Below are 17,238 nucleotides of genomic sequence, written 5' to 3'. Positions count from 1 at the left end.
AACATGCATTTGGCTTTGTCAAGCTGGAGAAGGAGAGTCCTGTCATATTTGTAGCATGCCTGACACTAGTTGTTTCATTAAGTGTGAGTGTACCGCCCCCGCTTCTATCTAATCTATGCTGTAAAAAATCAAAGGGGTTAGTCAAGTCCCATTTTAGCTTTTTCAGCATTTTCAAGCAAAAGAAGAACAAGGTATTGGTTCTTCTTCTGTAGGTGGCACCTTTGTAGGTAAAATAACAGAATACCGTAAGCATGTTTGGAATATTAAACTACTTTCAACTTCTGCCTTCCCAGTACTATCACCAGTCTGTATTCACCATCATCAAACATGTTCTTACATATTTTATTGAGAGAATATAATATTATTTCTAGGTTGCAAGTGAAAAAGGCCATCTTTTCATAAAACGGCTTAATACTTTACGAAGAAAAAGCAGCTTTTAGACATTTTTAAATGAACTATTTTACTTCTGTTGTGATTTGCAACTGCACTCTACTGATTGAATTGGTCCACATTTAGTTTCCCTTCGCAGCAGGAGCTGTTTCAGTTGGCACGCAGCCACTGAGTTTTGCCACTTGCCTACAATCAGCTCATTCGTCATAGGATTGAGAAATTAAGCCATCATTTAAGATTACAGCAGCTTGACAATTGAAAAGGGATTTCTAATTAGTTGGTTGGTCCTTTTTTCAAACCTCTTAAGCCAATCCTTTGCTAATCCCCCACATTTCCAAGCTCTTTTTTTCACCAAAGAAGTTTGACAAAAGTTCTCTGTTGCAGCTGTACCAATCTACTTTGACTAGTTTTCAGCGTGGTCTTCTTGTTGGATTTGGCTTGATGTTATGAGACTGAGTAATATCTAACATCTGCCAGTTCTCTCAGATTGAAATCCACTGGGCTGTGATTTAAATAGATTTAACGTACCAATTCTCAGAGTTTGAAAGAAATGTATTAAACCCACTGTTCCACGCATTCTAAATTATGATCATGAAAACTGCCAAAAGCTTTTTCTTTTATAATCAACTTTAAGTTTTTAACATATCTCTTCTTAACTTTTATAGTATGCTGTCCTTCTCAAACAAACCCTGTTTCCACGTGGGAAAGAGCCCCTTGTATGCTGGAAATACCAAAATGCTGTTGCCGGGGCCTTATTTACTTTCGCGTTACTTCCTGTATGCATGCAGGCTTTTTTTTTCTTGTGCTTACTCTGGTTGAGTAAGGAACTGTGAGGAAATAAGTACCTTTTTAAGTTTCAGCTTACCGCCCCTGTTAATCTCTCTTTTCAGCTGTGTAGTCGGTTATATAAATATTAATAACATTTAAAGGTGAACTCGTCCGTGCTTTTACACCAAAATCAGTCATAGGGAGTACTACTCATCTTGTGAAAACGGTTGTATAACGTTCTCTTTCGCTCTTGTAGGATGCTTTGTCAAGCCTGCGAAAATAAATCGAGTGATGTGTCACCAGAGTTACCTTGGCTTGGGTTTAGAGATGACGCATTTGAACTGGAAGCCTGCATTACTGTACGTACTCGGTGCATTTAGTTGAAAAGACATGGATGCTCTACTAGGCAGGGATGGTCAAATGAAAAGGGCTCTCGCATTATGGAAGTGTAGGATCTATGTTTATGCTGCTTTTTTTTTTTTTTACTATAACCCCATTTACAAAAAAAGAAGATAGGCAGAGCTGAGGGACTTTTTTTTTTACATCAAGCGAAGCTATGTAGCTGTATGGCTTCTACTTATGTTTCAAGATCTTTCTTGATGATTCAGGAGATCTGAGCCTTTGCCACATCATTTGTGACCATTCTCATTTTTTAAATGTGTCCCTCTTGAGCACTAGGCTATTTGTAGGAGCAATACTAAATCACTGGAGAATTTTTATAATAACATTCACATCCTTTTAACACAGTGTCTCAGCATTGAATTGAACAGATCAGTATCATAGTATTTTATAATATATATATATATACATAATTATATATATATAATTATATATATATATATAATTATATGACTGCTTGCTTATCAAAGGACCTAAGCAATAAGCGTTGCTTGGCAACGGCGTGTGGCCGAAAAGTACCGATACCGATACCAAGTCAAGAATTGCGATTCCGATTCTTTTTCGATACTTTTTTTTAAATCATTTTCATGATCAATACAATTGTAGTTTATCTGTTAAGTGTTTTCTTACAACATGGTCTCTTCTTTATACTTGAGTTTATGTGATTTCTTTGATAGTTAACTTTATATTTTATTAACATGTAATAGTACAGTAATATAAATAAATATTGACAACATGTACATTGCAGATGTTAGCCACATTGGTAAGTTAGCTAAAAAGATTAGACAGTTATCATTGCCATTAATTGCCTCGTCAAACTACGAAAACGTTTGTTTGTCCCAAAATAAATTACACTTGTTTGACTTAGATTTGAGGGCATGGGCTTGAGCAGGATGTAATTATGTTATCTATCACATTCGCTAACCTGTCTGTCTTTAAATTCTTTAAACAGCTCTGGATGCCGGTCGGCGAGGTACTTAGCCAAGTTTGATGTGTTGGCTCCCTTGGTTTGCAGGGATCTAAAACATGTCTCACAGACAGGCTTCGTGGTGTCCGTAGGCTTGCCCTCACTGTCAGAGATATAGCTCAAATACTTCCACATTTTGCTTCTGGCGTCTTTTTTGTCAACAAGCCAAGGCGCAGTTGCACTCCCACTTGCAGCCATGCTTCTCGTTTTCTCACATGCTCTGGCAGCTAGCGCGTGCACGAGAGAGGAGGCACTTGAGCGTGCACGAGAGGGGAGGGACTGCAGGCACCGCTGCAGTGCAGGGAGTGGAAGCAGAGCGCTGAACACACACGGCTCTTATTAAAACAGCGCTTTCTCAGCGGTGTACTTTCCCCCGTCATTCTTAAAGTACCGATACTAATGAAACGGAGGAATCGTAACGTTTTTAACGGCAGGGTATCGCGGTACCTTTCAAGTATCGGTACACCGTGCAACACTACTTCAACACACAAAACAACACCAGTAAATAACCCAATGTGTGTTCTTTGAAATTGAAAAGGATATTGCATTGTGTTTGTTACTTTCGTTGCAGTTGTATGTCTTAAGTGTAATTTGGCATGCTTTTATTTTGAAGGCGAGTTTACGCTGTTGACAGGAAGTTGTTGTTGCTATGGAAACAAGAACAGCTTCACAGCGGGTGGAACTTGTCATAAAGTCTGCGATAATAAAACCCACCCATTCAGAGGGAAGATATGATTGGTCAATTGTACTGTCATTTGACATTACTCTCTCGTTCAGTTACTATAGCGGGCCCTCTGTGAATTTACAGGTCGGTTAAATTAAATCCTTGCTTCCCTCACTTGCGTCGTTTCCCTGTGTTTAGTCCCTCCCTCCAGGGAAGCATGGAGGGACGCAAGGAAACCACAAGAAGCAGGGAACAAGCAATGGGACGTCCTTTTCACGTGACGTCCTTTCCTCCGGAGCGTCACGTGAAGCGACGTCCGTTTGTGATGACGCCGCACAGCTGTTCGCCTGACAGCAGCTCTGTCCCCGTTATTTTAAAAAACACCCCTTCCACACATTTACTGACACAAACATTTGTATCATCTGTTGTAGACCCCAATAAATAAAATCAAATAAGAACTCATTCTCAAAAAAGATAAACGCCATTCTTAAAATGTATAAACGAACAATAGTTTGATTAATATTGATTAGAGTGCACAATAGAAATAAAATAATTGAGAGAAGAAAAAGATATATATTATCTATCAAAACCCAGTTAGATTAACATTCATTGGGTTGCACACTTTGTTTGTTTGTGTGGATATGTAGCACATTAACATTTTAATAGCACTTAATGACTGACTGAATGGAAATGACAGTAAATGAAAATATAAAACGGAAAAAGCAATCATGAAAATGTTTCCAATAAATGAATACAATGATTTTTGATCACTTTGTTGTTCAGATATATCACATATTTGTAACTAAATGATACATGCATTGAAACAAAACACAGTTTAAACTGAGGAGTGACTCTCGTGAGTTTCATTTATTTTCTTCATTCCGCTGGGGTACTGCTCTCATGTCAAGAACAAGAAGTCCAATCAGTGAGCGATACACAGTAAGGGGGCGGGGCGAGTATCTGAGGATTTAATCGGAGGATGGACTGGTGGTTCCTCGATTATCGCTCCTCCATTTTCGCTCCTCGCTCCTCGATCCTCGGTCCTCCTGCAGAAATAAGAGCCATGGGACGGTACTCAAGATGGCGCAGACAAATCAACTTCCGGTGAGACCGAGGACCGAGGAGCGAGGAAATGAAAATAGTCGACCTGAGACAGGGCCACAGAGACGGCTCAAAGAGCTTCTTTCCTTTAACCCTTCACATTCAAACAGAAACTAAATAGGCAGATTCGTAGGATGTATTTCTTTGGAAATGTTATTTTAAATACAATTAAATCAAGTTATTTTGGTAAAACTAATGAAAAATATAACTAAAAATATATATTTAAAAAATATATTAAAAGAAATATATATATATTTTTTAATGTTTTTAAATATTATTTTGTAGAATATCTTAGGCCATCAAAGAGGCCTAGGGGGCCCTGACGGCTCACCACTGCCATAGAATCAATAGCTTCAGCAAACCCTTCTAACACAGCAGCATTTATTTTCTCCCAATGGGATCCACTATTTCCTCTGCATAATGAGACTTATCAAATAGACCAGGCCACTTCACATCAATATTATTGACAATGTTCCCCAATTTTCTCTTTCACCATTATTCCCTGTTGACTGCTATTTAAACGTGGTCAAATATTTGGGTTCCAGCCTATTGATCAAATCGATTGTGGGCTGAGAGGCTTGCACAATTGGATTGCAAGTCACAAAAGGGGACAAGCTCTCTTTATCTACCATCCATACACCACACCCCCTTATTCAATGGGAAGGTTTAAACTTTAGACTGTTAAATGATAATGTTTACTCTACAGCGGGCTGGCGTTGCTTGCCTTCATGTCCGATTTTAAAATGATGCGCTTAAATAGGCTTTAGCCAGAGAGTGAATGTAGCATATGGCTAGGCCCTGCTTCTGTTGGTGGAGCTGTTCACTGGGTGCTGATCTAGCTGTAATCTTTGGATTGAAAGCTGTGATTTGTGGGAACCATAAAGCATTTTTCCTGTATTGAGTTATTAACAATTGTAACGGGTCTCCTAGATTGCGGCAATTCATTTTGGTTTTGGTGATTTTTAGAACCTACGGCTGCGAAGTACTGTACTAATTACATTAAAACCTCATGTGTATTCCCCTTTCAGGTATAAATGATGGTACTATACGGTACATACAAGTCAGATATTAGTTGTTTTATAGATGCTCTGCCATGGTCCGTGGTCTAGCCTGCTTCTCAAATATAGCTTTCCAGGTAGAGCATTTTCTTATTCAGTGGTCTTTACAGAATTCCCTGTGGCATGATATTGATTTGAAGAGTATGAAATGGCACAGTGATAAAAATCCATGGCTATATTTGGTGGGGAAATGACCGTGCTATAGTAATTAGGGTGCTGCACTATTGCTCCATTTGTTGAGCAAAGCCCTGCTTATTAGCTTAGAATCTGCTTATCTGCAACTACACACAAACTGCCCTAATCACCTATAAATGGGAAAGCAGTATTGAGAAGTAATTAAGGGTAGCTAATGAAGGTAAAACATATTTGATAGAATCCAAGTCGTTTTCAAATATAGCAGCAACATTGGGAGATTACCCCTATTGTGACCCTTTAGTATTTGAGTAAACTCGATTGTCTCTTGGTGCTACACAGTTTTGTTGTTTCACTTGGTAAACGAAAGATTTAAAAATAAAAAGCGCTTTTTCCTCTATCAATTCTTCCTTCTTGGTAACTTTTGTGTAAAGCCGTATACTCTAGTTTTTACACGATAAAAGCAATTTTATAACTTGAGTAGCCGTTATGGAAATCCCATAATCCAATAATCCTTACACTCTGATTAGCTTAATATCATATTAACATAACCAGAGATCTCCCCATGCTGCTTTTTTTGTTATACAAAGCAGGGTATTCTGTGCATGAAATGAAATATTGTCTTCGATTTAAGAGTGCTATTTATTATTTGTGATTTCTGATTGTACTAACTAGAGGGTGTGTTGCTGCATCTCTGCATACTCACAGTTCCACAAAGGTTGTTGAAAGCCTGTTTCCTTCGATCGTGACGGACCCAGAGTGAAGGCTTGCCCTGACCCTCACTGCTGGCTGAATGGACAGAACTCAGAGGGGTCAGCCAGGGACAAGTGTCCAAATTAAATGGTTAATGATTAGCTGCTTGACTTGAGACACACTCAGGGTGCTGAAATTATGTGAGGGGCCAGGGACAGCCTATTTTCTGTTTGTGTATCCAATGGAAGGACGACGTGTTGATCGTCCTCTGTCACTTGTGTTTATTGCTATCATGCAAAGGGAAATTGTGCTGTAAAATTGAATAGGGTATTAGCTGTCAGCATGTTTTCATTAGAGGTGTAGAGAATCAAAGCAGACGGTGAGAGACAGCCAGGGAGCAGCGACAGGATAAACCCTGTAACCCTTTTTAAAGCGTTGTGCCGGTGAGTCATCCTCACTCTTCTCACCCCCCTTTTTAGAAAAATATGCGATAGTTTGAAATTGTAATGACAATTACTTAAGGATTTATTTTTCTTTGATTAAGTACACCAAAACTCGTTTTAATTCAGAAATAGGTAAAGAAATATAATATTTGTAATTGAACTAGATCTGTATACATGATCGTAGACAACATGCACCAGTCTGGTTAATTGATGGAAATTATTTAACTGTGATAATTGTTTTAGGGACATTTTCATATGATTTTGATTGGTAACAAAATGTCTGTACTTTACCATTATTGATTAGCATCCAATTAGACTGGTCAATACAATGAGCTATTTAATTGAAAAGTGGTAACCAACAAAACCATTTTGTATGACAGGATTTAACACTGATTTAACAACCTACCATATCATCCCTAAAATGAAGTGTCTCTTACTGCAGTGGCTGTGTTTGAACAGCACTTGATTGGGATGGGAAATGTTATTTAGTTAAAACATGTGTTTGACTTTACAGTGCCTAAAAGAGAGAAGCGGAACAAAAGATGAAGTTGATTGCCATTTCTTTAGAATATCAGAAAACCCCACAGATTATGGGTTATAATAATATTTAGTTAATTGATGTTTTTCCAGTGCTCTTATATTTCACAAGAAAGAACAATCAGCACATTGTGTAGATATGTTATTACGCTGCAGGAACAATACAAATTACAGGTTGTTTGACAAATGAACACATTCTACTAATGATTTAATGAAGCTGTTTTAGACCTGTCTTTCTCAGCGCAGTCTAGCAACTAACATTAACACTTATTTTCATTATTCGTGAATCTGCTGTGTTGCCTTCAATATGTCAGAAAATAGTCAAAAAAGGCTATTAGAATTTCATAATGCCAAAGCAAATGCATTCATGTTGCTTTTTATATTCACCAAGAGGAACTAGAACTGGAGGATTATTGCTTGAAAATTGTCACATTTTTCAGTTCTTCAACGCTCTACTAAAGTTTACACCATCAGTGGTGTATTTTGACAGCATTTGTAATGGAGAATTGTCTTATTGGCTGACACACAGTGTGCCTTTCTCTCTGAGCTGTTGCCACGGCACAGACTCATTATCCAAATGTGGTGTCGTGGTTTGCATTGTTCCTCTAGCCTGTTTGTATCCGTCCTTCTATCTAACTGTCTGTCCGTTTCTCCATATGTTGACCCATCCTTTTTCCTATTAAGACCAGTGCAGCTTCCCTCTATCTGTCAATACCTCCACTCTTTATTAGTCTCAGTCCCTATCACCTCCACTCATCCCCATTTTCCTGTCAGTAGCTGTTTCACACTGTCACTCTTCCATGGTCCACAATCCTCCGACACACACAGCTCCATAAAGTCTCCAGAGCCACCCCCACACAGTCAGTCCGCACAGCATGAATAGAACTGAAAATGTGTCGTGCATCATCAGATGTGAGAAGGCCCTTTTTGAATATACAACTCGGCCTTGAATGTGGAGGCATTTGAATGCGGGGCTCTCTGTGCACACAGATGAATGGTTCTCAGGCCAAGCAGCGTGTGATGTGTCAGAGAGATGACTATAGCGGCACAGCAGGTCATACTCTCCAGTCAGTCGTTCATTGTATTTCAAAACAGGTTATGGGATTAGATTTGACCTCTATTGTTCTCCCATTGTTCTAACATGCCTGAAAGAGGTGAAATGTTAGACATGCCCACAGAATGTGTCATTGTTGTCGAGCATTGTCGCCTCCTCTGTGTCCGGTCTAAATGCTGATTCCTTTTTAGGGATAATGTTTTTAGAGGCCCAGTGAAAAGAGCACAGCTTACTGGCTTTTACGTTATCTCCTCCTCGGAACTAAACGTCCACAGTAATGCATCCACAGCACATGATTAATGCTCTTTTTGATATTTTAAGTCTTACATTACATTCAAAGAAACATTTCAAATGATAATACAACAAATGAAATGCTTTTGTTCTGTGTCTCTCCCTCCTCAGGTCTAAGTGGACAGCCTGGAGACATCGAGAAGCGGAAAACAGTGTTTGGGGAAAATTTGATACCGCCCAAAAAGCCCAAAACTTTCTTACAGTTAGTGTGGGAGGCGCTACAGGATGTCACACTGATTATTCTAGAAGTGGCAGCCATAGTTTCACTAGGCCTTTCTTTTTATAGACCTCCAGATGCCGATAGAGAAAGTAAGCAACACTTCTTTAGAGTTTCCATTTATTTTATTAATCCATGCTCATGTACTGTTATGTACAAGTATATATGGTGTATGTTAAACAAATATTTGTCTGTCATTAATTTAACTAGGAATTTTTATAATGGTAAAATCTAATAAAAATGCCCTCTATCCTTAGTGCTTCACATTTCATAAATGTGTCTCAGTTTGTGCATTCCTTTGTGTCTGAGTGATAGGATGATGTGATAAACTGTGTGGATTTATCTGAAAGTTGTAAGTGAAGCTATATTAACATTTCCCCTGTCCCTCTGCAGACTGTGGAAGGGCAGCTGGCGGTGTGGAGGATGAAACTGAGTCAGAAGCGGGGTGGATCGAGGGCGCCGCCATTCTTCTGTCTGTTATCTGTGTGGTGCTGGTGACAGCCTTCAATGACTGGAGTAAAGAGAAGCAGTTTAGGGGCCTCCAGAGCCGCATCGAGCAGGAACAGAAATTTACTGTCGTCCGTGGAGGACAAGTCATCCAAATTCCTGTGGCTGAGATCGTGGTCGGCGACGTTGCACAAATAAAATATGGTAAGAAGAGATAATGGTTTGTTATGGAAGTTATTTAATTTAACAAACATGTTGCATAGATAATACTCAGAATGAATACCATATAATCAAAGATTTATTCAATAAAACAATTGCACATTTCTGATTTGTTTGTAAACTATTGTTCCTCAAAGTGAAAGATGCGTTTTGTCTGTGTGTGTTTCAGGTGATCTTTTGCCTTCTGACGGGGTTCTCATCCAAGGCAATGATCTGAAGATCGATGAGAGCTCCCTCACAGGGGAGTCGGACCTTGTCAAGAAAACACTAGAAAAAGATCCCATGCTGTTATCAGGTAACATGCAGCCGGAGCTTTATTTAGATTTATTTTATTTGGAAATTGAAATGAAGACATCTGCAAAACTGACTGAGCGTAGTTGGTTTCAATAATACAATACACATCACCTTTAAAGTCTGGCTATGTGTGACTCCAATCAGAATTCCTTTATGTGCTACCGAGGCAAAACATTTACAATTACAGTCTTTATTTAGTTAAATGATGGATAGTCTTTTTAATCATTTTCACCATGTTTTTATAATTGTATCTGCTATCCTCATGTTGTCAGTGAGACTATCGGACTGACTTACATTTGAATCTACATTAAAAGTTGTAATGCTAAGGTGTATGTCTTTGGTGACAAACTGGGTTAGAAATGAAAGTGAACTAGTGTCCCTATCCTGCTGCTTAGTGTAATCAATTAGCAGCTTTTCAAAACTCCAGATGTAAACCAGTAATTGAGTTTAGTTTTTGTGTGTGCCAAGACTCCATGAGCACAAAGCCCCTTTAACACTGTTGGTGCTGTCGCATAGCTTTGTTTTCACTCGGATCCCAGAAGAAGTGTGTAGGGATCCTGAAGAAACACTTCTTGTTTAGTTCATCTGGCTTGCACTGGCATACCTCCAAATGAGTGTGTGTGTGTGTCTCCCCCACTGCTTTTTAAATTTCCCTTAGCACAGGCTGTATCCCTTCTGCAATCACTCACGGATTGAAGGAAAGCATCCTCTAATTAACAGAGACGTGAGAGAACTGTTTAACGCTTTTTACTTTCCACTCTCCTGCTCTGTTTTCCTCTGACTTAAGCTTGTTTTGCTTGTTGAAATCAATAAGATGTTACTGTCGTCAGAGAGGGATGGAGACCCAGAGATCTCTAGAGAAACCCTTTTTGTAGCCTTTCAGATTTTCATTAATTTCGCCCACACTGACAATTGGCTTTTGATTAAAGGCTGTTGAATAACGATTTGGAGGATTTTCGCAGCAGGGATTGTGTTTCTTTGTCTTTTTACTTGCCAATGCACCATTCCTTTGTATTTATTGCAGCCAATTGAAAACCGGCATTAAGTTTCTCCTTCTTGTGTGTAGATGGCCACTTAAAAGCTGCTTAAACCACATTCTCAGAAAGCAAAGAAATCCAGCTCAGCATTTAGCCTGAACCAAAATGATAAGGTCAAGTTACAGATATGATTAGTCAGCGTTAGAGCTGCAACACAGTGTTTCCCACAGATCTGAAATATACTTGTGGTGGTAGCCGGGCACACACTGTTCTGATGCACACACACGGCTCTGAAAAAAGCAGTGTGTGTAAGTAAGGTCTCCCTTTCTGTTGGTCGCTAGTTAGCAGACCCTTCACGCGATAGCAGAGCGAACTGGTACAGGAGGCTTAGAGCGAGGGATCATTGTCCATTAGTTAATCGATCGCAGATAGCGTCGTGCTCACGGACGGATAAGATAATAAACCTGGGCGGCCCGCCCAAGGAAAGTCTGTGTGGGAAACCCCTGGAACATAAAATTGGTTTATAAGATCAAGAATCATTTAGTCAGATTCTTTACATACCCTTCCCCTCCCTTCCTTATTGACCAACGTTTTCTTTTCCTCCTCTGTCCAAAGGCACCCATGTAATGGAAGGCTCAGGGAAAATGTTGGTTACGGCTATAGGGGTCAACTCTCAAACTGGAATTATCTTCACTTTACTTGGGAGCGCCGAGGATGATGAAGAAGAAGAAGAAGAAAAGAAAAAGGAAAAAGAGGAGAAGAAGAAACAGAGAAAAAGTTAGTATCCTAACTGTTCTGTTGTTCACATTTGAATAGATATTTACATTGTGTACCTACAGTTTGCATCTCCGATAAAGATTTCCTCATCTTGCATTCAGAATGTTTTATATTGAAAGCAGCAGGCCAGTGTGGAAAGAGTAGCTGACTTAACAAAGTTGCATGTGGACTAAGAACAAAAGATTGATGTGTTCCACAAGTTAGATGTGCTTTTTTAGAAGCACAGAAGCAGATTTGAGATCCAGGGCTGGATTGTAGGAGATTAACTCGCTTGAAATGATTTTTATTATCGATTTAATCTGAACAAATATTTGAAAATAATTTCCAACAACCCAAGTCAACACTCAAAGTGGTTGTATTATTTTTATGTAAGCAGCGTTTTTTTTGTTGCGGCAATAATTATTTTTGAATCACAAAAATAGACATACCTATATACATAATATACAAGCATACTAGGTTACAATAGTAGTTTAAAGTGCAGATACTGTGTATTGTTCAGCAGTTTGTTCTTACTTACCATACAATGTATTATTTTGTAACAGACAAGAAGCAGGAGGGAGCGGCGGAGAATCGTAAGAAAGGTAAGTTGCGCGCACACACACACACACACACACACACACACACACACACACACACACACACACACACACACACACTATTAAAACCATGTATTATCCTTACAGATTAGCATCTACATTTTAAGTATTAGTCTTTTTCCTCTTTACATTTAACAGCGATGTAGGTCAAAGCATCAATTTGTTAATAGTTTGCTGCAGTGTATTTTTTTTGCAAGTAATGAAGAGTTGCACATTCTTGCATGTCCCCGTTTACACTTGGTACTGGCTGTTCTTGCCTATCCATTGTGCTGCCTTGCCTGTCACATTGGGCTTTGAGCAGCAGGTGCTACTGAATCCAGTTATAGCGATTAGTGATGAGGAGATTAAAGCCATGCAACAATTCTGGAGCCAGAACATCTGCTTTCCCACCCATCGCTCTCTCTCTGACTTTTCCTCAGGCCCCCACAATTTGATCTATATTGATGTACCAATCTGAACAATTTAGAGTCAAACTGTAAGGATTTTCCGCCTTACAACAATGATGATGAGGCTGTTTAGTGGTGGCTCAGCCAGCTAGCTGGGCTTGTGTTCTCGGGCTGGGACACTATGATCAGTTTGCTTGGGTCTGTGACCACAACGCTGGCGCTAGTCCCTGGTGCACAGATTCCCTCTGCCTGCCAGGAATCAACAGTAATCCTTTAGACTGAGATTACACAGGCTATGTAAGAACAGAACAAGCCACAGTCCACAGCAGCTGCAGTAGCCCAGCGTTAATGCCCCTCCTCTTCTGCTGCATACATCCACACACAATACTACGGTCTACGTCATAGTGAAAGAGCTTTAAGCATAGAGCAATTGGAAAAGGACTGCATCTGCTCATAGAAAGCAAGGTTGCAGAATTGACACCCAGATAGTAATGATATTAAGAGGAGAATGGAAATGTGTCAGTTGTCCTTTAGCAGCAGTTCTAGCGCCAGTGCCCGGCGGAGCTAATGATTTTATCATGAGGAGTGACACGCAGAGACCTGCCCCTGCTGGCCTGCCGGCTGCCTCTCCTCCCTCCTCTGCCATTAGAGGCTTTGCGTTTCCAAGGTTACCTGGTTAGACGTGGGTTTTGGATTCCTGTCAGTTCTTTGTGCAAGGGATGGGGGTCCGGAGGGATGTTGGGGAAGAGATGAAAGAGATTTAAGGGAATGTAACTGGCCACAGGAGTTGCTGTCGAAGGAGGATTCAATTCCTCCGACAGATCTGAATGCTATTTGCTAGTTAACCTCTTCTTTAAATCTCTAAAGGTGGGAGTATGCTAATTACTCTACCAAATCTTCCAGCTAATTACTGTGCGGTCAGACCACGGCAAAACATAATTACAGTAACATTTCCCAAGTTCCATAGATAAAAGGAAAGCAACAAAAAAAACATGCTAATTTGACATCCATTTTGCTCTTGGCAGTCGCTCTTGATTTAATCTATTATCTTTAAATATAGTGTTTTTCATAATGCTTCTTGTAGTGCTGTTCTGAAGCATCTGTCTGTGAGTAGTTGGCAGCTAAATGAGATAATCAAGTAACTCAGGTCTGTGTCATTTGACTTCCTACAGTTTATTCATTCACTGTGTAACAGCAGCGTTTTTACCTCAGTTCATGCAAATGTAAGCAAATAGGAAAATCTAAAGAGGCTTCATGTGGTGCCTGATTACACATTGCATCTCCTGTGTGTTCTTTGGGTTATGATGATTTGTCACAACTGAAAGACACACATTTGGTCAGTAATGTGTTCCAGATAAGACAAATACATCTGATAGACAAAGTGCTGGGACACTGTTTAAACCAAAAACGTTTTCAAATGAATATGTGGACTGGCATGTAGACATTGAACACATAGGACTTTACAGCACTAAAATGAAACAGCCGTAAGGTGTAACGGCCAGGTCGTTTTAAATAGTTCTTGTGCTTTGCTGCAGCTAAAGCACAGGATGGTGCTGCGATGGAAATGCAGCCCCTGAACAGTGAGGAAGCTGATGCGGAGGAGAGGAAGAAATCCAACACGTCGAAGAAAGAGAAGTCTGTTCTCCAGGGCAAACTGACCAAGCTAGCCGTACAGATTGGAAAAGCAGGTGAGAAAAACCTTGGATTCCGGCAAACATGCTATGTAGCTTTGTGTCTCCTGATTGTCTGCCATTTTGTTTTCCACATCCACAATTCGATCTTACCGTTTTATGATTGATCTGTCATTCTCTATCTTCCTTGTCTCTTATTCTCCTCAGGACTGGTTATGTCTGCCATCACTGTCATCATCCTGGTGGTGCTGTTTGTAGTAGACACCTTCTGGATCCAGAATCTTCCTTGGGTCAAGGACTGCACACCCATTTACATTCAGTTCTTCGTGAAATTCTTCATTATTGGCGTCACTGTCCTGGTGGTTGCTGTTCCTGAAGGCCTGCCTCTGGCTGTAACAATCTCCCTGGCATACTCTGTTAAGGTAAGTCTGCTAGCCAAGTGACCTGTGGCCAGTGCTGACCTGCTTACTCTTTAGCCTATTAAAGCTAGCAGGCCAGGCTGTTAGACAAGGAGACTTGGCCATTTGATACCCTAAAGCCAAGCTGTGATCCCTGGGCTGAATCTGTTAGCCAACAGAGGGCTTCGTCTTTTAAATCTTGCAGCCTTTAAAAATAAATGTTGTCACTCAAGTTAAAGTTATGTTCTGGAAAAATCTGAAAGCAGTCCGTCATTTTGACAGATTTGATCAAACTCGGAACAGCGCCAAAGCTTCCGTCTTATGATTGCCCTCCAAAAAGGAAATGATATCGTTTCCAAACCTAACTTTGCCGTACAAATCATTGAAATGTCTGAGTTTTTGCTTTACGATGTGCGCGCTCCCGCCAGGTGCAGTGGGCATGCATAACACCGGCGCTAACAGTTCACGAGCGTGCGTCCCCCCCCCACCCCCCTCCCTCCGTTGACAGTTCACGAGCGTGCTCTCTCTCTCTCTCCCCCCCCCCTGTCTGAGTCGTGTACAGAGTAGACCGACGGGTAATCATGGATTTTGACGGAAATGTTACGATCCTGTCCGTCAAAATGACGGGCAGCGAAAAAGTCTTGCGCCACCTCTGGTTCTGATACATTTCCCCGAGTCATACTGAATGAAGTTGTGTTTAATCATTGGATGTATTGTTTTCTACAGAAAATGATGAAAGACAACAACCTTGTACGGCATTTGGATGCCTGTGAGACTATGGGCAATGCTACCGCCATCTGCTCTGACAAAACAGGAACACTCACCATGAACCGCATGACTGTGGTGCAAGCCTTCATCGGGGAGAAGCACTACAAGAAGGTCCCTGAGCCAGAGAACATCCCCTCCTCCATTCTAGACATTCTAATTCTGGGCATCGCTGTCAACTGCGCATACACTACTAAGATCATGGTAGGTCTGACCAAATGTATTATAAAACATTATGCCACCATGAATATTGTCTTATAGAGCTGTACCAAATGTCATTTTTAGTTTATATTTTAAGCTAATGTTGAGGGTTTTTTAAATGATTTTATGTTTTATCATTATTCTCAAAAAGGAAAAAATAAATTAAATCAATGTGTTTGTGCTGCAGAAAAACATTTCATTTTTTAAATGCAAACAAATATAGATTGAAGCATAATATTTCACAAGGTAAAAAATCGGGCATTTTGGAAATAGTGACATCTATCTTTTTTCAATAGATGTTTACTGTTTGACCTTTTGGAAATATTGTAAATGTTTGGTTTGCAAGAGTCTTGCACAGCTGAGATCTAATTCTATAACATTAATATATTGATGTCATCTTTATCCACAACTGTGCAGTAATACCTGGTACCAATACACTTTTAATATTGTTTTTGGATATGATTAATAGCGTTACGAATGTTTTCAACTATTTGGTACAGCCCTATTGCAGTGTCCTATTTGGCTTTAGAAAATACTAACTGTCTTCTGTCTTTTCTCTCAGCCTCCAGAGAAAGAAGGCGGCCTGCCACGGCAAGTTGGTAACAAGACTGAATGTTCCTTGCTTGGTTTTTCCAATGACTTAAAGCGTGACTACCAGACCATACGCAACGAGATCCCCGAGGAGAAACTCTACAAAGTCTACACCTTTAACTCAGTCCGCAAGTCCATGAGCACCGTGTTGAAAATGGCTGATGGCAGCTTCCGTATGTTCAGCAAAGGGGCCTCAGAAATTCTCCTAAAAAAGTAAGAAAAATGTTTTTATCTTAGCATTTTAGGGTTTACGTTAATATCTGTCTTCTATTGGAATTATATTACTGAAAAGACATGCACTAATGTATATGAAGTTTGACCAGTGTTTTCCATAAGAATGATTCCATAGATTTATTTGTACTTGTTTTAGCTGGCCAGTCTTCGCAGTAAATGATATGTGTAATGTCTTAAGCAGCTAAGAAGTTCAAGTGCATCCCACCCAAGCCCCTTACTTTGCGACTTAAAAACAGGCGCTCAGAAAATGAGCCTGTAACAACTCTGTAAGCCTCTTAACCAAGCAGGCTTCTTTTTAACCCTCAGAGGGCTTAGGGATTACTTACTACCACGGTTAACCATTCAAACTCTTTGTCCTCTCCTCCTTAATCAACAATCAACAATCTCAACTTTCGTCTCCTTTAGGTGCTATAAAGTCATGACGGCAAATGGTGAGTCCAAGGTGTTCCGCCCACGGGACAGAGACGACATGGCGAAGAAAGTGATCGAGCCCATGGCCTCAGAGGGCCTGAGGACCATATGTCTGGCATACAGAGACTTCCCTCTCTCTGAGGGGGAGCCTGACTGGGACAATGAGAATGATATTCTCAGTGGACTGACCTGCCTCAGCGTGGTGGGCATTGAAGACCCTGTGAGACCCGAGGTTAGTGGCTTCACACACATCAGCAAGAGGGGACATAACACTTGTTCTAATTTAAACGGAGAGAACATAATTTCATACATGAAAAGACTTTGCTTTAATAAGGGGAACAGTTATCTTCATGACTTGTATTCAATGTGCTAGCACTTTATGCCCTTGGATCCAGTTATGGAAAATGGAAACTGGAAAATTCTAGATTAAACTACAGTGTTATCCGGCTATATCAGGAAGCAAAGTTGTTTATACCTGATCCAAAGAGTCTGCGTAAAAGCCAGTCGTCATAGAGAGTGGGTGAGATGCAACGTTATTTAAATATTGGGCTTCATTTTCATTCTTTCCTGGAAGGCATATGTAGTGTTGCACACATT

At 40.2% G+C, this 17,238-nt stretch overlaps 1 protein-coding gene across 5 annotated transcripts in view; it reads left to right on the top strand.

The window, feature by feature from the left end:
* atp2b1a (ATPase plasma membrane Ca2+ transporting 1a) overlaps window positions 1–17,238 on the top strand; it is a 38,692-nt gene that overhangs the window by 10,440 nt on the left and 11,014 nt on the right. For all 5 annotated transcript variants that reach the window (XR_013803236.1, XM_079654115.1, XM_079654114.1 and 2 more), the window contains exons 3-12: window positions 8,609–8,806; window positions 9,108–9,365; window positions 9,550–9,675; window positions 11,267–11,428; window positions 11,971–12,009; window positions 13,946–14,098; window positions 14,249–14,463; window positions 15,166–15,408; window positions 15,968–16,209; window positions 16,636–16,873. Coding sequence is in view for 4 of the 5 variants with exons in the window: in XM_079654115.1 (XP_079510241.1) it covers window positions 8,609–8,806; window positions 9,108–9,365; window positions 9,550–9,675; window positions 11,267–11,428; window positions 11,971–12,009; window positions 13,946–14,098; window positions 14,249–14,463; window positions 15,166–15,408; window positions 15,968–16,209; window positions 16,636–16,873 (1,874 nt within the window). In the remaining variant the exon portion in view is untranslated. The remainder of the gene's footprint in view (window positions 1–8,608; window positions 8,807–9,107; window positions 9,366–9,549; window positions 9,676–11,266; window positions 11,429–11,970; window positions 12,010–13,945; window positions 14,099–14,248; window positions 14,464–15,165; window positions 15,409–15,967; window positions 16,210–16,635; window positions 16,874–17,238) is intronic.

This window comes from Notothenia rossii, assembly GCF_949606895.1.
Source record: "Notothenia rossii genome assembly, chromosome: 10".
NCBI classification, from domain to species: domain Eukaryota; kingdom Metazoa; phylum Chordata; class Actinopteri; order Perciformes; family Nototheniidae; genus Notothenia; species Notothenia rossii.
Note: the sequence above shows the minus strand (reverse complement) of the source record. Positions and strands in the feature narration are given on the sequence as shown.